General features: G+C 41.1%; 5 protein-coding genes across 7 annotated transcripts; all 5 read left to right on the forward strand.

Annotated features, from left to right (window-relative positions):
* Nucleotides 1-1,005: 1,005 nt before the first annotated feature.
* Nucleotides 1,006-3,321, forward strand: LSM04_002365 (Methionyl/Leucyl tRNA synthetase; the record flags this gene model as incomplete). The annotated part of the gene is made up of 1 exon (XM_067329967.1): nt 1,006-3,321. The coding sequence occupies one exon, from the start codon at nt 1,006-1,008 to the stop codon at nt 3,319-3,321; it is 2,316 nt and encodes a 771-aa protein (XP_067191125.1).
* A 549-nt stretch (nt 3,322-3,870) lies between these two features.
* On the forward strand, nt 3,871-7,539 carry LSM04_000936 (Temperature dependent protein affecting M2 dsRNA replication; the record flags this gene model as incomplete). Its single annotated transcript, XM_067329968.1, has 1 exon — nt 3,871-7,539. One exon carries the CDS (start codon nt 3,871-3,873, stop codon nt 7,537-7,539), a length of 3,669 nt encoding a protein of 1,222 aa, XP_067191101.1.
* Nucleotides 7,540-12,362: 4,823 nt separating this feature from the next.
* LSM04_007893 (Protein kinase domain) lies at nt 12,363-15,473 on the forward strand (the record flags this gene model as incomplete). The annotated part of the gene is made up of 1 exon (XM_067329969.1): nt 12,363-15,473. The coding sequence occupies one exon, from the start codon at nt 12,363-12,365 to the stop codon at nt 15,471-15,473; it is 3,111 nt and encodes a 1,036-aa protein (XP_067191279.1).
* Nucleotides 15,474-16,211: 738 nt separating this feature from the next.
* LSM04_007114 (Protein kinase domain) lies at nt 16,212-17,978 on the forward strand (the record flags this gene model as incomplete). Its single annotated transcript, XM_067329970.1, has 1 exon — nt 16,212-17,978. The coding sequence occupies one exon, from the start codon at nt 16,212-16,214 to the stop codon at nt 17,976-17,978; it is 1,767 nt and encodes a 588-aa protein (XP_067191259.1).
* A 516-nt stretch (nt 17,979-18,494) lies between these two features.
* Nucleotides 18,495-22,694, forward strand: LSM04_000563 (uncharacterized protein; the record flags this gene model as incomplete). Of its 3 annotated transcripts, none has more annotated exons than XM_067329971.1 (2): nt 18,495-21,695; nt 21,739-21,804. In XM_067329971.1, the coding sequence occupies 2 exons, from the start codon at nt 18,495-18,497 to the stop codon at nt 21,802-21,804; spliced, it is 3,267 nt and encodes a 1,088-aa protein (XP_067191089.1). The 3 variants fall into 3 exon arrangements, with proteins under 3 accessions (XP_067191089.1, XP_067191090.1, XP_067191091.1); XM_067329972.1 differs by lacking the exon at nt 21,739-21,804 and having other exon boundaries at nt 18,495-19,203; nt 19,245-19,252; XM_067329973.1 differs by having other exon boundaries at nt 18,495-22,694.
* Nucleotides 22,695-22,709: the final 15 nt, after the last annotated feature.

The raw sequence follows: 22,709 nt of genomic DNA on the forward strand, positions 1-22,709 counted from the left end.
TAATTATTTGGACAAAGGTACAAATTACAATAATTTTTAAGCAGACACCCTGCCACTCTCTCTCTCTCCAAATAAAAAAAATATATATATATTTATAAGAAAAAAAAGAGAGAGGGGTGATAAACATCAATGGAGAGAGTACATACATATGCACCTACCCGAATTGTCTGCGAAGCGGTAAAAAGAAAAGAAGTGATTTCTTCCCCTCTTCACAACGAAAAAAGACGATAAATATAAGAGAAAAAAAATGGTTTTGTTCTATTTATTTTTGCTTGTTTTTCGCTCTCTCGTTTGCTATACATGAGCTCTTCTAAAATGCTACTATTGATGCTGAGGAGAGAATGAAAAGGTTCGAAAGTGTGTGCTCGGCAAAAAAAAGAAATATATATATATATATATGTATATATATATATGTCTTTGTGAGAAGCTTGGATGTAAAGAAAAAGAGTTCCGCAATCGCTCCTTGTTTCCCCCACCTCTATTATTATTATTATTATTATTATTATTATTATTATTATTATTATTATTATTATTATTATTATTAATTATTATTATTTTAAAACCGTAGAGCGGCTTGCCATATATCAGCTTGCCTCTTTCTTTTTATTTATTTTATGTTTCAGTTTTTTTTCTGTTTTTTTTTTGTTGTTGGTAAATGGGAAAATATGCGTGTTTATTAATGGAACGGCAGCAGCAGGCATGATTGGCGACTGTTGTCATATTCACTTCTATTTATATGGAATTTATTTTCCTTTCTTTCTTTCTTTTTTCTTAAACAAATAATTGCTTTATAGCGCTGGTTTATAGGCACAGTGACACTACTAGAGAAAGGAAAAAAAGAAGAACAACGAGAGGAATTAAAAGAGAGGTTTACTATTAGAAATTAAAAAGCAACAATAACAAGAAACAACAACATCGTTAAACGAAAAGTGGCGATTAAAAAAGAGAGAAAGAGCAAAAAGAAAAAAAAAGGAAAAAAGAAAAAAAAAAGAAAGAAAGCAGAAAATGAGCCTCAAGTTATTTACAGAGAAGGCCAACTATCAGGCGCTAAAGGTGTTACTGTGTTGTTATCACATGAAGAAACCAGTGGAGGTCTCACTTTCTGGTACATACACAATGCCTGTACTTCATCACCCAGCATTCAACAAGCCCCTCTTTTCTGCAAATGAAATGACACGGGTAATATTACATTATTCCCCAATGGAGACTAACGAGAAGGATAACAAGACGGCTGATGCTATTGGTAGTATGAAAAACCTATTGTTAGAGGAAGAAGCTTGGATGGAGTGGGAGGCAATCACCTTCACAATGGCAGTACAGGCACTCTATACACAGAGACGTATGACTTCTGAAGCGACATCCGCCTTTGAGTACTTGGATAGTAAAGCTGCTGAGAACAATTGTCAGAGTATCTGTGTTACAGTTCCAGAGAATAAAGAGGAAGAAAGTGAGAAGAAGGAAAATAATTCTGCTACGCCTACATCATCCTTCCTTGTTGATTGTATTATGTGGTGTGCTGTATTACCAGCACTTTGTGAGGGTGGATTATTGGGAGAACAAGAGCGTGAAAAGATTCCACACCTCGTAAAATGGTTTAACTCATTCCATACAACAAGAGAAGAAGTTATTAATGCTGCATTTGAAGCACTTTCAGTTCAAGAAATGGCTGACTTTTTACGAGCACCTCGAGTATACAAGGTTTCACCTTTAGTAAATAAAGTATTCTTTGTTACTACCCCAATCTACTATGTGAACGCTTCTCCTCATATTGGGCATGTATACAGTACTTTAATTGCTGACGTTATTGCCCGATACCACAAGGTGAAGGGTGAACGTGTATTTGCAGTAACTGGAACGGATGAACACGGACAGAAAATTGCTGAGGCTGCCCGGCAAAAAAATATCACACCTTACGAATTTACTACACTTGTTTCAAATGAATTTAAAACTTGTTTCCAACAAATGGGATATAATATGGATTATTTTATTCGAACCACAAATGAGAGTCACAAACGAGTTGTACAAGAGTTTTGGAGAAAATTGGAGGCAAAAGGTGATATTTACCTTGGACGCTATGAAGGATGGTACTCTGTAAGTGATGAATCTTTCCTTACGGCACAAAACGTAACAGATGGTGTTGATAAGGATGGAAAACCATGCAAGGTAAGTCTTGAGAGTGGTCATGTTGTCACATGGGTATCGGAAGAAAATTATATGTTTCGCTTAAGCGCCTTCCGTGAACGGCTTTTGGAGTGGTATAACAAAAACCCTGGTTGTATTGTTCCTGAATTTCGCCGACTTGAAGTAATACGTACTGTAGAGAGTGGTTTACATGACTTGAGTGTTTCACGCACCAAGGAGGCAGTACAAAATTGGGCAATCCCTGTTCCTGGAAATCCAGATCACTGTATTTATGTCTGGCTTGATGCACTTTCAAACTATTATACCGCTTCACGAGTTCGCCCTAATGAATCTGGAGAAGAAGTTGAATTGGTAGATGATTACACTACATTAAATCGTTTCCCTGCTAATGTTCACGTTATTGGAAAGGATATTTTGAAGTTTCACGCTATTTACTGGCCAGCATTTTTAATGTCAGCAGGTCTTCCATTACCAGAAAAAATTGTTGCCCACGGATGGTGGACAAAGGATCACCGAAAAATCAGTAAATCTCTTGGAAACGTATTTGATCCAGTGGAAAAGGCACGTGAATTCGGTTTTGACGCAGTCAAGTACTTCCTTATGCGGGAATCAGGCTTCTCTGATGATGGTGACTACAGCGATAGGAATATGATCGCCCGTCTTAATGGTGAGCTGGCAGATACACTTGGAAATCTCGTAATGCGGTGTACCTCGGCTAAAATTAACATTAATCGTGAATGGCCAGCACCTTGTACATATAATGAGATAGATGAGACAATTGTACAACTTATCAAAAATATGCCTGGAACAGTGGATCACTACTTCCTTATTCCCGACGTACAAAAAGCGCTCGCAGCCGTTTTTGATGTACTTCGTGCGATTAACGGTTATGTTACGGAAAATGCACCTTGGAAACTTGTCAAGACAGATCCTGAAAGACTTTCCACTGTTTTATATATTACCATGGAAGGTTTGCGGCTGGCTACACTTATGCTAAGCCCTGTTCTCTCCCAGAAGGCACCAGTAATATTGGATATGCTTGGTGTACCAGGGGCAAATCGTACAGGTGTAGCAAACTTTGAGTTTGGTGTTATTCCACCTGGAACACCAATTGGCAGTGGGTCCGAAGGTGATGTGCTGTTCGCAAAGCGTTCACTAGAAGATGCGAAAACGGTATAAATTTAATTTCTTTTTTTTTTGTTTCGTCCTACTTTATTTTTTTCTTCTTGGCCCCCTCTTCAGGAAAAAAGAAGGAAAGAAAGAATGAAAGAAAAAAAAAAAGAAATCTAAATAATAGCAAAAAACAACAACAACAACAATACAAAAGACTCCTCAACACATGATGGTAGGGGGAGGGGGAAGTAATAACGACAGGAGGAAGAGAGAAGATAAAAACAAAACAAAAAATACGTTAACGATAGGGAGTATATTTCATTCTCCCCTGATTTTTCTTTTTTTTTTCCCAGTCTTGCAATTCCACTGCCTTTATATATATATATATATATATATATATATATATATATATATATAGATATATTATTTTTTCTACCCTATCTGGATTATTTATGTATTGATTCTTTCTTACTATTTATTTTTACTTTTTATTCTTTTGATTTCTTTTTAATATGTATGTAACACACAAAAACACAAAACAACAAAACAACAGTGTCCATAGTAGTTTTGTGTGCTAACCAGTTTCGGATCCCAGGGGCACACTTGACATTAGGAATGAGACGAGCGGGTGGGAACCGAAATGCCGACCGACAGGGCCGCGGTCAGGGCCAGCAGGGTTCTCCCATGGGCCCCCCTGGTCCCTCCATGGGTTATCCGCAGCACCAGCATCAACACCACCAGTATCACCACCATCACCAACATCACCAGCAACAACAACAACCCCATCATCATCACCACCACAATAGCAGCTATAGCAACGTCTATGACGGGTCAAGACCTCCACCGCACAGTATGCAGCAAATGCCGCCTCATGGTTTTGGCCAGGGTGGTGGCGGTGGTGGAAATGGTTGGAACACCCCACAACAACAAATGCCAATGTACAACCAGGGTTATGGTGGTCCAATGGGACCTGGAAGCGTCAGTGGGTATGGTGATATGGGTGGTGCTTATCCGGATATGCAAGGTGGTCAATATCCTCCATCTCCGTCGCATATGGGCGGTGTATCCGGGATGTCGTATATGCGTAATCCACCAACGCATGGGGGTGTACCACCTAATGGGCCGCTCCCCGGAGCCTATGGCGGCCTTCCAGGTCAAGGAACTCCACACCCAATGGGCTACGGCCGAGGTGGACAGCCCCCAATGGATCCTATGCAGCAAGGCGGGGCAGGTCCTGCTGGTGGGAGTGGGATGTACGGCGGATACGCAGACAATCGTCTGAGTCCACCCCCACAGGTGGGATACGGACCAAATATGGGAGCACCGCTTCCGCCCCCACCACCACCACCTCCTCCGCCACCTCAAGGACCCTATGTTGGTGGAGGCCCAATGTCTCTTTCTCGACATCCTGGTACTGGTGTTGGTGCCGGCATAGGAGGAGGAGGAGGAGGAGGTAGTGGAGTTTATCCAGGAATTCGCGGGAGAAGTATGATGAACGATCCAATGACAATCCCTAACGCTCCTCGACATCCTATTATTGGTTCTCCAGATACTGGTATTGTAGGTGGTGGAATGTCATCAGGTCGTTTTAATCAACAACCTGGTATGATGTCTCCTGGTATATTATCACCAGCAGGTTTAATGGCTGGAGGAAATATGCCACCAAATCAACCGCCATTAATGCCCACTCAAATGGATCTTGGAGACCCTTCTCATTTGAAGGTATTTGATCCTAATGCTATGACTGAAAGCCTTTATGAATTTCTTCGAGAACGAGATTTGGTCTCTGTTGGTCCTCTTTCTTACTTTTTTCCAGAAGGTTATGATCCTGAAAATAATCCTCCATTAAAAATTGCAGTTGATGGCAATTTTTGCCTTGCGAGCCTTCGTGACGAACTTCGGAAGAGAGATCCATTATGGTTTTTACATTCTACTCTTCCAGAAGAATTACTTGGATTAGTGTGGCATCACGTAGAATGGATGCGAAACTTAAAATTGGAGCCTATTTGGGTCTTTAATGGACTCAGTGTAAGTGGTGATGTTGAAACTTTCTTAACAACAGAGGGAGAACTTCGTGCACGTGATGTGGTTTGGAGTAAGTTGGAAGAAGGTGCTATACCAGCAGAAACAGAAATTCAAACCGCATTTGATCAACCTTTAGGAGAAGATGTTCAAATGGCTGTTGTGCGTTATTTGCAAAAGGAACTGAATGTATTGACTGTTACAGCTCCTTTTCTTAATTGGGCTCAAATGGTTGCCTTTCACAAGGAGGGGGTCGCAGATATCCTTTTGGGACCACCGGAAATGTTATTACTTCCATATGATGAAATGAAATTCATTATGCAAATTGATGTTTCTAATACAAATGTGCATTTCCTTGATCGGGACAAAGTTCTCCGTGCTCTTTTTCCGCACCATGTTACAGAAACCAGTACAAAGGTGGCTGGAGATAGATTGATGGATTTTGGTTTAATTACCGCTACAAACCCTGCACTTTCTTCTACGCGAGTAGCTCTTAACTTGACGATGCAAGAGGTTTATGAAGAACTTTCCTCTAAGGTGCCAAAATACAAAACTATCAAGGAGTTTATAGGTGAAAACGCTACCGTGCCTGACGTAAATAAAAAGAAAAGCAGTCCTATTATAAAACACTTCAAAGGTCGAGGATATCTTCGCTATTGCAGTGTTTTCTCAACAAAAACTCCAGATAATCCTATGGTATACCTTATGAGAGTACTTGAACCGACTTTGACAGATGATGATATGCCAGGTATTCTTGGTGCGGTACTAGGTAATCGTGTCCCACTTTCTTTGTTTTACTTGCAATTCGTTGGTCTCCTTCCGGTACACATCATGACAGTCGTAACACAATTATACCTTCGTGATGAATGTCCTGTTTCAGATACCAAAGATTACCATGAAAAATTGGAGTTTCTTATGACGATGCGAAGTCAAATTATTGCACAAATATTTAATAAAATTGCAGATGAGAAAAGTTCTAAGAGAACTGAATCTTTTTCATGGGTGCGTTGGTATGATCCTATTTTGTCATCCATTAATCGACCAAAAGATCTTATCGATTTGGACGAATGGGATGTTTCACATAGTGACGAGGTAAGAGAACTTGATGATAATCACTTGGAGAATTATAGCATCGCCTCTGTCCTCAGCTTCAGTACTGAAGCTGCACGACCAGTACGAGAGCAAAATAAATCTTCCCCTTGTAAAATGCCTGTTCGATACCATGGTAAAAAAGAAACATTGTTTGCTATTTTACTAAAAGTATTTGACTTCCTTGGTTATTTTTCTCATTCGGCAACAACACCGGATATGGTTGGAGAAGGGGAAGAAGGAATGAGCCAAATGATAAATGAAGATGTTGGTGCCCCACAACCTATTTGTGATGGCAATACATATAATGAGGGGATTGGAATGCAAAATGATGACCTCTACGTAGATGAAGGACTAAATGAGTATCCAACAGTATACTTCCCTACATTTTTGATGAATACAATTAAGCAAAATCCGCAATCTTTTCAAACTGCTTTTGTGATACTAACAGAACTTCTTCGTGTTGGGATTATCGGTAGTTTACCATGTCGATACATTAACCCGGTAAATCAAAAAGAAGCTATTCCCATGGAAGGTCAGGAAGCTAACTCTGATTCTCGTGTTCTACTCGCATCACGTATTGCCTGTCTTGTCACTTTGCCTTACCGCCGTCCGAGTGAAGATTTACCTTTTATCTGGGCTCCTGTTTACAGTCGTCATCTCTGTGCCTTTACGGTAATGGTGCGGGCCATGTGCCGTTGTCTCCGTGAGTTAGTAGAGGTGATCACCACTACTGTATTTCTCTCTGGTAGCAGCAGTTGTTCACTAAGTGAACTCGCCTCTTTTTCCTCACTTCTCCCCTTTGGTGATGTGCCCTCCGCGATTGGTGGTCTTCTGCTTCATTATGTTCTTGTCTTTCCAGCGGACTATCAGGCAAACCTCACCACACGAGAGGAACGGATTGAGTATCTGCAGCAGAAGTTCCGTGATATCCCTGATCTTGGTTTGCATCTACGCACCGTAATGACATTCACACTCCGAGCCCTCTATCTCATTAACGCCTACAGCGTAAGTGATAAGGGAGCCGTTTTGCCGAATGATCTATTAAATGATAATCGCATTGAACATACGATAGAGTTGATGTGGGAGAAGTGGGCTGACCACTTTGACGACGATCCACCAGAGGACATCCACGGATTGTACGGTGGGGTCAATGATGTTAAGGGGGTTTAAAGGGGCGAAGGAGAAAAAAAAAGAAAAGATGATGATGAAAAACAAAGAAAGAAAAAAAAAAAAGGAAGCGAAAGAAACCACAAGAAGAAAGAGAGGAGGAGGAAGGAGAGCAAACAAACCGAAGAAGGAAAAGATGAAAGGGGAAAAAGGAAGGAAGACAAAGGAATGGAGAGGAAGGAAACAGGTGATTGGAGAGGTGAAGCTGGAGGGAGCGAAGAGTGAATGAGGGGAAACCAAAAAAAAAAAAAAAACCAAAAAAAAACAAAACAAGAAACGAAAACAAAACACACACACGAAGAAAAAAAAGAAGAAAAATTGGAAGGATGGGAAATGTGTGCATGACAATGAAACCGAAAAAAAAAACCAAAAAAAAAACATAAAAAAAAAGAAAACAATGAAAGGAACAAGAAGAAAGGAATCGAGACTGGAAAGAGAAATCAAAAAAGAAAGTGAATGGAGAGAACAACGATGAAGGGAGAAACGGAGACAGAGCTGAAAAAAAAAAAAGGACGGATGGGCTGTGAGTAAATGAGTGAATGAATCCATCGAACTATAGGAGAAATAATTATTCATGTTGAAAAGTGTACAAAACAATATTTTCTCTTTTTCTTTTTTCTTTTTCCTTTCTTACATACACATAATTTATCTGCGGGCACAGACACGGGAGAGACTCCATTCACGGTCACCCACTTTTTTTTTCCTGTTGCCATGATCATGGAATCCACCCAAACAAGAACAACAGCAACGAAAGAAGTGAGGGACGAGAGAGAAGAAAACAAAGAAAAAAAAAGACCCATCCACCTAACCCAAGAAGAAGAAGAACTAAAAAACGATTATGATAAGAGGGGACTGAATGAAATGATACAAGGTGGAGAACGAAAGAGAGAAATTCTTGATGGGTGGGAAGAGGAAGGAAAGAAAAAAGAAAGAAAAACAAAAATTAAAAAAAATATACACACACACAAAAAAAAAAAAAGAATAAGCAAAAAGCAAATGAAGAAAGGAAAAAAAAAGAACAAAAGCGTGAAGCTGAAAAGAAATCACACGGGGAGAGTGAATCTTTGTATGATGAAGTCGGCAATAACAACAATAGCGAGACCCGGAGTACTGTCAGGGAAATACGCAGATGCGCGCGTTCACACAAACTGTATTAAGACGCATAATAAAGAGAAGAAAAAAAAAAATAATCCTCTTTAGTGCGTTTGGAATAGTTGATGGTACAGCCCCACCAAAAAGGAAAGAAAAAAACAATAGTAGTAGTAGTAATAATATTAATAATAATAATATTAATAATAATAATAATAATAATAATAATAATAATAATAATATTAGGAAGAAGAGCATCAACGTTTGTGACGCGGCAGTATTTAGTGGCGAATTATCTTGACTGAGGGGGATAAATAAAAGCGACCCCTTCGCGTCATTCCGTGAGAAACCAAAATAAAGTTAAAGCCGATGAAAAGAAGAAAGGAGAGAGTCAGTCAAACAAAGACATGCTATGGGTGTGGAAAGAGGATGAAAAAAGAAAAAAATAAACTAATGAAAATAACAAACAGTAGGAATTTAAAAAGAAAGAATGAGGAGTGGAATTGGAGCCGAAAGGAACACGAAACAAAACAAAAAAAAACAAAAACAAAAAAAGAAAAAAAAACAAAAACCCTCTTGTGGGGCGATACCCAAGAGATGTGGGTGACTCATCGCTGCGCTTCGCCCACTGGCGTCTGTAAACAAAAAAAAAAGAAAAATAAAAAAAACATCAATCCCCGTGTTTTCTGCGTGAATTACAATAGGAGGGTAGCCATTAGCGACGACCGAATCAGTCAGGAAGCGAGATGATTTGTAACAAAAAAAAAGAAAAAAAGAGAAAAAAATGTGAAAAGGGAGTTACACGCACACACACGTACATACATAAATACACAGAGAGAGAGAAAAAAAAAGAAGAAAAAAGAAAGAAAGAAAGAAAGATGAAAATGGAAATGAGAGGATAGAAAAAAAGGTATGTGAATTAAATAGGTATAAGTGCATTGTGTTGGTATGAGATCCTGAAGGAGGATATATTTTTCTTTGACATTGTGATTCATAGAAAATGGGTGTGGTTGAACGGGATAGTTAGGGGCACAGTTTGCATTTGTGATGAAGAACTTGGAGGTATACTGAGAATGAATGAGAGTAGGAAGTACAAAGTGGAAATCAGAATTGAATTACTGGAGCACAAAATAAGAAGATATTGAAATGAAAGAAAAAGAAGAAAAAAAAATAAAAGGTGGAATTTGAGAAATGAAACAAAAAAAAAACAACAACAAAAAATGCAGAAAAAAGGTGAAGAAAAGAGATAAGATGATAATCCTATCTCGTAGACATATGTTGAGAAAAACATGTTAGTACTGCTGTTAATAATAATATTATTACTGTTCTTGTTTAAAATGCATATGCCCTTACACATTGAAGAATATGTCTATGCCGTGAAAAAAAAAATGAGTTTAGCACTAATCTGCTGTGTGTATATATATTTGTGTGTGTGCATGTGTGTGCGTTCCAGTCCTTATAAGTCTTTTTTTTTGCTCAGTTCAACGTTAATATTGGCAGCAGAAATAACCCCTTTGCGCACCGTGGACACTTTTGTCCTTACGGCTCTTAATACAAGTGAGTGTTGCGTAGGAAAGAAGAGAGCGAGAGAGGGAGAGAGAGAGAGGAAAATGAAGGGAGATGGGAAAAGAGACGATATGTATATGTTTTGTTTATGTATGGGTGACTCGAAAATGAGTGTGAGAGTAGCAATCAGAAGTGAGGGGAGGTAACATAGTAAGGCAGAGAGAAGAGGTCAAGAATACGATGGAAACAAATAAGACAACACAAATTAAACTAAGCGATGGAAGAAAAAAATAAAAAAAAAAACAAATGAAGCTAAAGTAGAGCAAATAAGAAAAAAAATCACAAAAATACATAATACATGTTTTCAAATGTGTGTCGTAATTCGTATAGTGTTCTTACTCTGCCAGAGGTGGTCTGGAAGAGGATGCGTAATCCAATGAAAAAATAAAAATGAAGGGAGAGATTGACGAAATGAAATATGCACTATGAAGCTGGTCTGAAAAAGGCAAACAAACAAATAAACTTTATGAGTATCATTACAGAACCACAAAACTTTGTAAGACTAGAAGAGATACTAGTGGATAGAGTAAAATAGGGGGGAAAAAAAAAGAAAAAGATGTTTTTAAATATCTATTTATCTATCCAGTGTCTCTCTGTGTGTCCATCTTCTATGGTACGATGTAGTCTATTATTTCATTTCTACATGTGAGAAGTGATGGGTGAATGTGTAAGATGTTGAGTTTTATGTAATATTGGGGGCCAAGAGAAGAAAGAAAGAAAAGAAAAAAAAAAAGGAGAAAATGAGGGATTCACGTGAAATAAGAGGCGTTAACGACATGAAGAAAAGAGTAAAAGTAACAGAAAACGAGAAATTAAAAACATCTTTTTTTTTCTCATTTTTCTCGTTTTTCTGTTCTTTTTTTTTTTACTCTTTCTACTTTCTTCTTCTTCGTTCGCACTCATTCGCAGCATATCATTACATCTTTTCTTTTTCATTGAATCACGTATTAGCTGCTCTTTCTTTGGGAATCCCTTTATTTCCATTTTATTGTTTTATTTTGTCAGTATTTGTCTGTTTCAATTCTTCTTACTCTTTTTTCTCTGTCAATCTCAAGCCCCCCTTTTTTTCTTTTTTTTACCTCACATTATATCTCTTTACTCCTGATTTTATTGTTAAACGGTTTTCTTTTTTCCACTTCCTCTAATCTCTCTCTATTTCACTCATTCTCTCTTTTTTTCTCCTCTATTCTGTTGTTATTGTTAGTGTTATTATTATTATTATTATTATTATTATTATTATTATTATTATTGTTATTATTATTTCTTTTTTTTTGCTCTGGGTTTCTCTCTACGATCTGGATGTGTTGGTTCCGCGAGCCGTTTCTTTCTTTATTCTTTTTTTCGTTATTTCTTTCTAATCTACCTGTCTGTATTTATTTATTTTTGTGTGATATACATATATATTTTTTCTTGATTGATTTCTCTGTACTGATGAATATCATTCTACTCATATATTTCTTGGTTTTTTTTCCCCTTTCTCTTTTTTCCTGTTTTGTTGTTGTTTTTCCCTGTTTTTGATGTTGGCATCCATTGATGCAGTGGTTGTGCGCTAATTCTGGAAGAGCAGGTCAAGAATAAATGTAACCGTTTAAATGTTATAGGACACACACACACATATATATATATATATATATATATATATATATATAGATTAATATATACACACAAAGGTAGTGGGATTATGGCATACAGCAAGAGAAGAAGAATAGACCGTATTTTTCTCTTCTTTGATGAGTGGTACGACATGGAACTCCCTGTAGGGTAAAAGGGAGTGTTTTTGTATATATATATTTTTCTGGTTTCTCTCTGTAAGACTAATGAATGACATTAATTTGTAATAATGCATAAAAATATGAATTGCTTGATGGATATCCACTAGGGGTTTGTTTTCTTAAGAAAGTAGAGGCCCTGTTTGCTTTCTCACGAGAAATTCCAATTATTGTGGAAGTGTATATATGTATAATATGTAATATTTCTCTTCTTTTTTTTTGGTTAGCCAAAGACAAGGACAACATCAAGCAAAAGAAAGGACACGTTCCTATTATATACGTTATTATTCATATTTTGATATACTCTGAAAAAAAAGAAGAGATACTCTGATTAAAGGCGAAAACAAACAAAGAAACAAAAGATAAAAAAAATTGGGAAATATTTATAGCACCTTAAACTTCATGGAAGAGGATGATGAGGGTGTGAACACAGGACTGCACACCTACAATGAGAAGTCCATAGCTCCAGAGGGAGAGCAAATACACGAGAGCAGTGGCGGTAATAATAATAATAATAATAATCACAGCAACGAAAAAAGCACAAAGCTTGGACGTAGCACCGATAGAGGTGAAAGTAACAGTAACAGTAGTAGTAACAGTATTAATAACAACAACAGTGACGACAGTGAAAATGTGCATAATACCGATACATGTCTCAATAGCATTAACGGCCCTGAGGGCAGTCGTTCTCAATTTTATGTGGACGGCAGCTGGCAGGCGTTGGAGCTGCAGTTGCTGGCGTACGCCGTGGACTGGACGCATCCCGCTGCCCGGGACCGGCAAGTGAGTGTTTTCCGTGGCCGCGACCCCACCGCCGGTGTTGAGGTCGTCGTGGGAGTGAAGAAGGAAAAGAAGAAGAAGCAAAGGAAAAAGGCAGAAGAGGAAGAAGAGGAGGAAGAGGAAGAGGAAGAGATAATGGAAAAAGTGAAAGTAAAAGAAGAAGAAGGAAATGAAGAGGAGGTGCCAGTTTGGCTGCGGGGTCTCTGCCCGGGTTCCTTCCGGCTGCTGAGAGTGTTTGAGGTGAATGGGGGAGGAGTGCGGCTGACAGTGGCGATTGTGCAACAGCCGGAGACGTGTACGAATGAAGATATTCCAGAGACGACAGCAAGAATAACAGCAAGAACAGGAATAGTAGGAGAAGGAGTTGTGGGAGGTGTAAATCAAGAGGAACAACAACAAGAACAAGAAAAAGAGAGTCGAACAACAATTACTACTGCTGTTGTAGGGGCCGTACAGCATGTCTGTAGTGAAGGGGGGGAGGCTGTACGGCAGAAGGGCAATCATCCCTCTGTTTCCGTAGGAGAGACTACCAAGCAAAATCAAAAGGATGAGGAGGGAGAAAAACAACAACAAGAACAACAAGAGGAAGAAAAAGATAAAAATAATCGACAAGACCAACACTACCATCGCGGGCATCGAGAGAACCCATGGGTTTTTGATGCCTATATAGTATACAGGAATGATATTATTGGCAGGGGAAAATTCGGTACAGTCTACCGTGGAGTACATAAGAAAGAAGGACATGAGGTTGCTGTGAAGGTGCTTAGGGGACCACCAGGAAAGAAAGATAAACTCTTAACTGAGGCGAGGGAACTCAATCGCTTACAGGTGCTTGAACACCCTAATATTATTCGATTATTTGGTGTCTACCGAAAACTTTCAAATAATGAAATGTCATTGGTACACGTATTGGAACTTTGTAGAGGAGGAGACTTGAAGGAATTTCTCGCCCGACATGATCCGCTGACAGAACGGCAAGCGAGACACATCATGCGTCAGCTCGTAGACTGTCTTTGTGTTTTAAAAGCCAATCGTACAATGCACCGTGATTTAAAACCAGCAAACATTCTCCTTACTAGCTCAAATATTGACGAAGCCATTGTAAAGGTGGCTGACTGGGGTATGGCAAAGTGCAGTGGCCGCGGCAATACAACGGGTTCTACACAGAATGCCAATAATGTTAATCTTATGTTTGAATCTGCCGTCGGTACAGTTGCGTACATGTCACCAGAACGTCTCGTACGTGATTTTTATGACTTTCAGGCTGAAGTTTGGGCTGCTGGTGTTATTATGTATGAACTATTATTTGCTAGACATCCATACTTGTACCCAACTTCCTCTGTACGCACACCGGAAGAACTTCTTAACGCCATCACACGTGCGGAAGAACTGGATATGACAGGGAAGGTTTGTCACTCCGATTCTGCAGACTCTAAGGGTAAAGGGGATGTGCAGCAGTCAAAAAACGAGAAACCACCATTTTCTCAGGATTGTTATACATTAATGCGAAGTATGCTAGATGCAAATGCCAAAACACGGCTTACTATTGAACAGGTGCGACAACACCCATGGTTCTCTCTTCAGGAGACAACCGACAGAGCGACAGAGGTGAAACATGCAGAGATACCAGGTGAGTTAAAAGTAATAGAAAAACAAGAAACATCAACTGGAGTAGGGACAACACCATTAACAACAACAACGACGACAACAACAACAACAACAGGTATGGGGGGTTTAACATCTGAAACAACAGCAAACCCTGCTGGTTCTACACAACTCCCAACTCCTGATGACGATGCGGAAAATTCGGAAAATTGTAATGCCCTTAATTTAAGTAGAAATTGGGGAATTTCACAGCGTCAGCAGGCTATTTATCAAGCTGTTCGAGATCATATGCATGTCTTGCGTCATGATGTTATTGAAGCAGAAGTGGATCCTGGTCGAGGACTTGTACTTCTTTCATACGCATGGGAACTTCTTCGTGCTGCGGTGTACGCAGCAATGCTAAAAGAGTATCCTGTTGGTGGTATTGGAAGCGGAATTTCTACTGATAATACAACATTAACAGAAACTTTATTCAACATCTCATCTAATGCACGGTTTGCATTTCGACTTCTTCCTGAAGACATTAAACAAATGGAGACGTATATTCAAGATACTGCAGAACGTCTAAAACGTAATCTTCCAGATTTAGCACGAAAAGGATTACTTGGTGCAAAGCAAATGGCATTCTCTACAACAAGTTTGTCAGGGACTGATGACCCCGCCGTGTCTTCTGTACATCCATCACCGCGTTTTTCAAGGACAACATACCCAAGTGCGCAATCATTACTATTTAAACGTGCACTCTCCCTCATTCGCACAGCAACTACGGAGGAGATCATACTTGGCGCTAATGAAGAGCATGATGGCTATATGGAAGAGGAAGAAATAATTTACCTGCAAGGCGGACGCTCCCGTCGTCAACGCACGTACGAGCAGGCTATGTCTATATTGCGTTTACTTTTGCAACAAGTTGTGGTTCGTCGTGGTGCATTTTCTGCCCCTTCTTCTTTAACTTGTACTGTTCCTAATACGGCTGGAGGGGGAGTCACCGACACACAGGAGTACAGTACACTTCAGGTTTTAACTGTGCCGCTTTTACCACCCATAGAGACAGCTGACCAGCGTACTGTGCAGGCTTTACTACACAAGGTAGAGAAGTACTACCGCCGTCTTCTTAACGTGAGGTAAAGAAGATGAAAGGAAAGTAAAAGAAAGGAAATAAAAAAAGAAAAGATGAAGAAAAGCAATAAGAAGAAAGCGAATAATAAAGAAGGAAAGAGAGACGAAGAGGGGGAATATATATATATATATATATATATATATGATTTAATAGACCTAGGTATGGCCCATAACAACTGTAACCACTATTAAATAGAGAGCGAGAGAACCTTAAGTATGTGTGTTGTATGCAACTGCTAAGGAGAGTTCATTATACAAAGGAAAATAAAATAAAAATTGGGTTTATATGACTATACGAAATTCTTTTCATGCCTTTATCAGAAACTAAAATAACTTGCTCGGATCAGGTATTTTTGGCCTGTATGTATTTCTTTGTTATTGCTTTTTACAACCGTACAATTTCTGCTGACAAGTGATATAACACACGTTTTTTTTAGTATTATTTTCTTGTACTCGTTCAAATGGAAAATAGATAGAAACAAACTAACAAACAAACAAAGAAGCAAGCTAAAAAAAAACTTTGACTCTCTCCCTTTTTTAAAATTCATTGGACGCAATTTATTGTTATTTTTGTTTTATGGTTGTTTTTTTTCCCCCTTTTTTCTTTTTCCCTTTTCCTTTTCTTTCTGTCATATAATACTTTACCAATAAGGAGAAGCCCCTTAAAGCTTTCCCTTTTCCTTTTGGAAAGAAAGTACTTTAGAGCAGAATCGATACGCGGCTACAATTCACTAATATTATCTTGAAATGGATTTTACAGTACTACAAAAGATTGCGGAAGGAGCTTGTGCCGAGGTCTTTTTAGTACAACTGGGAGAGAAACAAGGACCCGTAGTAGATTCTTTGTCATCTGAACAATGTCAAGGAAACAAAGTTAACGATAACAGTACCAGTACCAGTAATAATAATAATAATAATAATAATAATAATAATAATAATAATAATAATAATAATAATAATAATAATAATAATAATAATAATAATAATAATAATGGTGCTTCCATGGACGAAGAATTGCTGCTTGTTGACAGTGATAGACTGGCTGTTCTAAAACTTGCCAAACGTGGTTATGAGCCTTTAGCAATTGTAGAGGCGGTGGAGTTACGCCGCATTATTTCAAATGGAAGACATCCACACATTGTCTCTGTGCTGGGCTTTTACCAAGGGAATGGTGTACCACGCGGCCTGTTGCTGGAGTACTGCCATGGAGGCTCTCTTGGTGATTATTTAAAAGGAGGATTCAAGAACAATACTACCACCGCTCCACCAGGAAATAATAATAATAATAATAATAATAATAATAATAATAATAATAATAATAATAATAATAATAATAATAATAATAATAATAATAATAATAATAATAATAATAATAATAATAAAAGGGAAACTCGAAATACCATGGAGAATATAGATACAGTATCTATACCCATAGCCGTTGCCCGACGACTCTTTACACAGTTAATAGATGCACTTTTGTTTCTAGAATCAATAGAATTATGGCACCGTGATCTTAAACCTGACAATATCCTTCTGACTTCACAGGATATAACGAAGGCTTCCCTAAAACTTTCTGACTTTGGGTTTGCACGACGAACACCTTATAGTACGTTGCGTAAAGGTAAAGGCGGTTGCGGTGGATCACCAGCATTTATGTCACCAGAGCGACTACATCAGTTTATACTTTCGGTACGTCAAAATGTTTTCAGTGATGTTGAGAATACAACGTCGTATGATAGAAGCAAGGCAGAGGTATGGTCTGCTGGTCTCATTCTCTATTCGATGATATTTGGCAAGTATATTTTTGGAACTGTTCGCTCGCCTGGAGAACTCAGGGAAGCACAAACTCAGGTTCAACTCATTTTACAACGTAACTTCTACCCCAATGGAAACTTATCTCAATCCCTTCTTGACCTATTACAGAAAATGCTACACCTTGATCCACTAAAGCGAATAGGATTACAGGAAGTACGGAACCATCCATGGATTACTATAGAATCAAGGGAGAATTGTAGCCTAGAAGAGCCAAAAACTACGACGACGACGATGACGATGACACAAACTATCAAGTCATCCTCACCTTTAATAATGTCATATACAGAAGAAGATAATGATGCTTTGTATTATTCATGTGTCTTGGGAAAATGTGATACTAATTCTTCTGAAAATCAATTTAGCAAAAATAGATCGAACCTCTTCCTCCATGATGGAGAGGAAGAATTAGAAAATTCTTCACCTTCAACTGTATCTTCTTCATATATAATACTATCAAAAGCATTAGTGGATTCATTCATTACTATTCATGCTTGTGAAACCACAATTAACTACAATAGTACCGCTAGCAAAAATACCTCTAACTTTAAAAAGATTGCTGATGCTACTGGAGTGATCCCGGCAGCGAGTGCCCCGTTTTCCGAGGAAGACGAAGAGGAAAAAAAATATGAAGAGGAACCAAAAAACCAGTCATCAATTCTCTCATGGCTGGTACATTTTATCTCTTCCTTGCTAAAATGAAATTAACCATTACATGAGTATGTTTTTTTTTTTGATGAATTGTACGCTGTTTGCGCTCTCAGTTTATTTATTTCTATACTCACCTTGTTTTTCCTTAGTTTGGTAATATGTTATTCGATCCATATTGACGTTTTGTGAGCTTCTTCGGAATTGTTTCGGCAGAATATTGAGTAAAACCTTATCTTCATTTCTTTCTCTACCCCCTCACTTTACCTGTCTTTTTTTTCTTTCTTTATTCAGTGAGAAAACCTGTTTGCAATAGGGCAATTAGTACCGTGGAAAGGTCTATTGTGTGTGTGTTTGTGTTTATTCCATCCGTTAACCACATATAAACACCACCAACTGAAACAAGACCAGTATTTCTCTGTGAAAAAGAAAGGAGCGCCGAACGAAAAAAAGTAATTGACGGAATAAACCCAAATCGAAAAGAAGGGGAAGTAGAGAAGACGGTATAGAAATACTCCATACCCTACTCTCTGTGCGTTTTTACATATTATTTAAAAAAAGGTGGAAATTATGGGTGATCAAACAAAACAGCTATATCTTGAGCGGGGTCGGGCATTACTGGAGTCTAGCCGCTCCAGGGACATTGAACGTACCCCAGAAGAGAGAGAACGCTTAAAGCAACTTGGTCGCATACTACTAAACGAAAGAATGCAACAACAACAACAACAACAACAACAACAACAACAACAGCAGCAGCATGCTTATGGAGATGCAACAAATCTCGGACATCATCTTGAAGCTTCATCTGCAGATTACTTTTTGCACGACAGAGTAGAAGGTACGGAGGATGATATGAATGGTGAACTACTCAACGCTATATTGTTGCCAAAAGATAGTGTAAGTATGGGACATACTAATACAAACAACGTTTCCACCTCATTTGACCAGGCTGCGGCCGTTAATGAGTGCTCTCTTGATTCCATTCATGAGCAGCACACAATGGATCTCAAAAACAAGGAAATCCTTCAAACTGAATATCATTTGCTTCACGAGACTCTCGACAAGCAACAGGACGAAATCAATAGCCTGAGAGTTGAACTCGCCAGACGCGATGAGGAGATTGAACGCCTTGTAATGGAAGCGAAAAATATGATTAGTGCTGAAGCGCTTGAAGACATGCAAACGACACTTGTTAACGAATTTGAACATGTACAGCAAGGAATTGAGGCAGAACATCAAGATCAACTTCGAAATATCAACAAACAATATACGGAAATTAGTAATAGGCTTCAGCAACTTGAATCTCTACTCGCTAACAAGACGAATGAAAACCAGGAACTTTTCTTACAGCTACAAGTAGAGAAAACTAGCAACAAAGGACTACAAGAGGCAAATCAACAACTTAGCAACAAAAACAAAGAGCTTGAGAGAGAACTCCTTAATGCAACAACAAGAATATCTTCGCTTGAGCAGGAATTAGCCTCCAATGAAGAGGAATTGAATTCTCGACAAAATACAATCGGGTATCTTCTACAACAACTAGACGATCTTCAGCGCATACACCGGACCAACGAAAGACTTGATGAGGAGATCACAAATAGTAAAGATATGGAGTATCTTAGACAACAGTGTGCTACTGCAGAGCAAGAACGTGCGACTGCGATGGATGCCCTTGAGCGCATGAAGGTGGAATTAGATAGCCAACAGCGACGCATCCGCGAGCTGGAAGAGGCAAAGCACCATGAACCGACACGCTCTGCGAGTGCGGCTGGAAAGAACCCCTTTGCTTCCATGACTGTGCCGTCCCGAAGTTCGACTGTCCTTCCCGCCAAGAGTGATGTTGGTGACGACATATTTGGCGATGCCGCGCCGGAGCCCCATCACGACACCCGCGGTAATGCCACTGTTGCCACTGCGCAACAGGCAGAACTGGAGGCCCTCGTGGAAACGCTTGAGGCGCGTCTGGCTGAGCTCGAGACCGAGCTATCACGTGCTTCAACAGCACAGGAAAGCAGTGGTGCCGAGATGGAGCATCTTAGACAACAGTGTGCTACTGCAGAGCAAGAACGTGCGACTGCGATGGATGCCCTTGAGCGCATGAAGGTGGAATTAGATAGCCAACAGCGACGCATCCGCGAGCTGGAAGAGGCAAAGCACCATGAACCGACACGCTCTGCGAGTGCGGCTGGAAAGAACCCCTTTGCTTCCATGACTGTGCCGTCCCGAAGTTCGACTGTCCTTCCCGCCAAGAGTGATGTTGGTGACGACATATTTGGCGATGCCGCGCCGGAGCCCCATCACGACACCCGCGGTAATGCCACTGTTGCCACTGCGCAACAGGCAGAACTGGAGGCCCTCGTGGAAACGCTTGAGGCGCGTCTGGCTGAGCTCGAGACCGAGCTATCACGTGCTTCAACAGCACAGGAAAGCAGTGGTGCCGAGATGGAGCATCTTAGACAACAGTGTGCTACTGCAGAGCAAGAACGTGCGACTGCGATGGATGCCCTTGAGCGCATGAAGGTGGAATTAGATAGCCAACAGCGACGCATCCGCGAGCTGGAAGAGGCAAAGCACCATGAACCGACACGCTCTGCGAGTGCGGCTGGAAAGAACCCCTTTGCTTCCATGACTGTGCCGTCCCGAAGTTCGACTGTCCTTCCCGCCAAGAGTGATGTTGGTGACGACATATTTGGCGATGCCGCGCCGGAGCCCCATCACGACACCCGCGGTAATGCCACTGTTGCCACTGCGCAACAGGCAGAACTGGAGGCCCTCGTGGAAACGCTTGAGGCGCGTCTGGCTGAGCTCGAGACCGAGCTATCACGTGCTTCAACAGCACAGGAAAGCAGTGGTGCCGAGATGGAGCATCTTAGACAACAGTGTGCTACTGCAGAGCAAGAACGTGCGACTGCGATGGATGCCCTTGAGCGCATGAAGGTGGAATTAGATAGCCAACAGCGACGCATCCGCGAGCTGGAAGAGGCAAAGCACCATGAACCGACACGCTCTGCGAGTGCGGCTGGAAAGAACCCCTTTGCTTCCATGACTGTGCCGTCCCGAAGTTCGACTGTCCTTCCCGCCAAGAGTGATGATGGTGACGACATATTTGGCGATGCCGCGCCGGAGCCCCATCACGACACCCGCGGTAATGCCACTGTTGCCACTGCGCAACAGGCAGAACTGGAGGCCCTCGTGGAAACGCTTGAGGCGCGTCTGGCTGAGCTCGAGACCGAGCTATCACGTGCTTCAACAGCACAGGAAAGCAGTGGTGCCGAGATGGAGCATCTTAGACAACAGTGTGCTACTGCAGAGCAAGAACGTGCGACTGCGATGGATGCCCTTGAGCGCATGAAGGTGGAATTAGATAGCCAACAGCGACGCATCCGCGAGCTGGAAGAGGCAAAGCACCATGAACCGACACGCTCTGCGAGTGCGGCTGGAAAGAACCCCTTTGCTTCCATGACTGTGCCGTCCCGAAGTTCGACTGTCCTTCCCGCCAAGAGTGATGTTGGTGACGACATATTTGGCGATGCCGCGCCGGAGCCCCATCACGACACCCGCGGTAATGCCACTGTTGCCACTGCGCAACAGGCAGAACTGGAGGCCCTCGTGGAAACGCTTGAGGCGCGTCTGGCTGAGCTCGAGACCGAGTTATCACGTGCTTCAACAGCACAGGAAAGCAGTGGTGCCGAGATGGAGCATCTTAGACAACAGTGTGCTACTGCAGAGCAAGAACGTGCGACTGCGATGGATGCCCTTGAGCGCATGAAGGTGGAATTAGATAGCCAACAGCGACGCATCCGCGAGCTGGAAGAGGCAAAGCACCATGAACCGACACGCTCTGCGAGTGCGGCTGGAAAGAACCCCTTTGCTTCCATGACTGTGCCGTCCCGAAGTTCGACTGTCCTTCCCGCCAAGAGTGATGATGGTGACGACATATTTGGCGATGCCGCGCCGGAGCCCCATCACGACACCCGCGGTAATGCCACTGTTGCCACTGCGCAACAGGCAGAACTGGAGGCCCTCGTGGAAACGCTTGAGGCGCGTCTGGCTGAGCTCGAGACCGAGTTATCACGTGCTTCAACAGCACAGGAAAGCAGTGGTGCCGAGATGGAGCATCTTAGACAACAGTGTGCTACTGCAGAGCAAGAACGTGCGACTGCGATGGATGCCCTTGAGCGCATGAAGGTGGAATTAGATAGCCAACAGCGACGCATCCGCGATCTTGAGGATCTTGTTTGTCAAGTTAATGATGATGCGAAGGGTCTTGTGTCAATGGATGAAGAACGATTTCGTGTGTATCATGAGTTGGTTAAGTTGAAGTTGAGGGAGTTAAGGTGCTCGTTTGTCTTGGGGGATTCTGATAATGGTGAGACGTTTGATCGGGTGGAGAGCTTGAGGGCTGCGAATGATCAACTGCGAGAGGAGCTGCGTATTATGGAGGAGAACCATCATGAGGAGATGGAAGGACTTGCAAAAGAGGCTGCTGAGCGTATTGCGGAGCACGATGAGCTGTTGGAACAGAAGCTGAAGGAGCAGGAGGATGCAATGGAGGCACGTTTTCTGGAGCGGCTAGAGGCATGCAAAGGGGATGGGAGTTCTGTTTGTGATGATATTCTGCAGCAGGTGGAGAGCTTGAGGGCTGCGAATGAACAACTGCGAGAGGAGCTGCGTATTATGGAGGAGAACCATCATGGGGAGATGGAAGGACTTGCAAAAGAGGCTGCTGAGCGTATTGCGGAGACGATGAGCTGTTGGAACAGAAGCTGAAGGAGCAGGAGGATG

This window comes from Trypanosoma melophagium (genome assembly GCF_022059095.1).
Source record: "Trypanosoma melophagium isolate St. Kilda chromosome Unknown ctg24segment1, whole genome shotgun sequence".
In the NCBI taxonomy this organism is placed as follows: Eukaryota; Euglenozoa; class Kinetoplastea; order Trypanosomatida; family Trypanosomatidae; genus Trypanosoma; species Trypanosoma melophagium.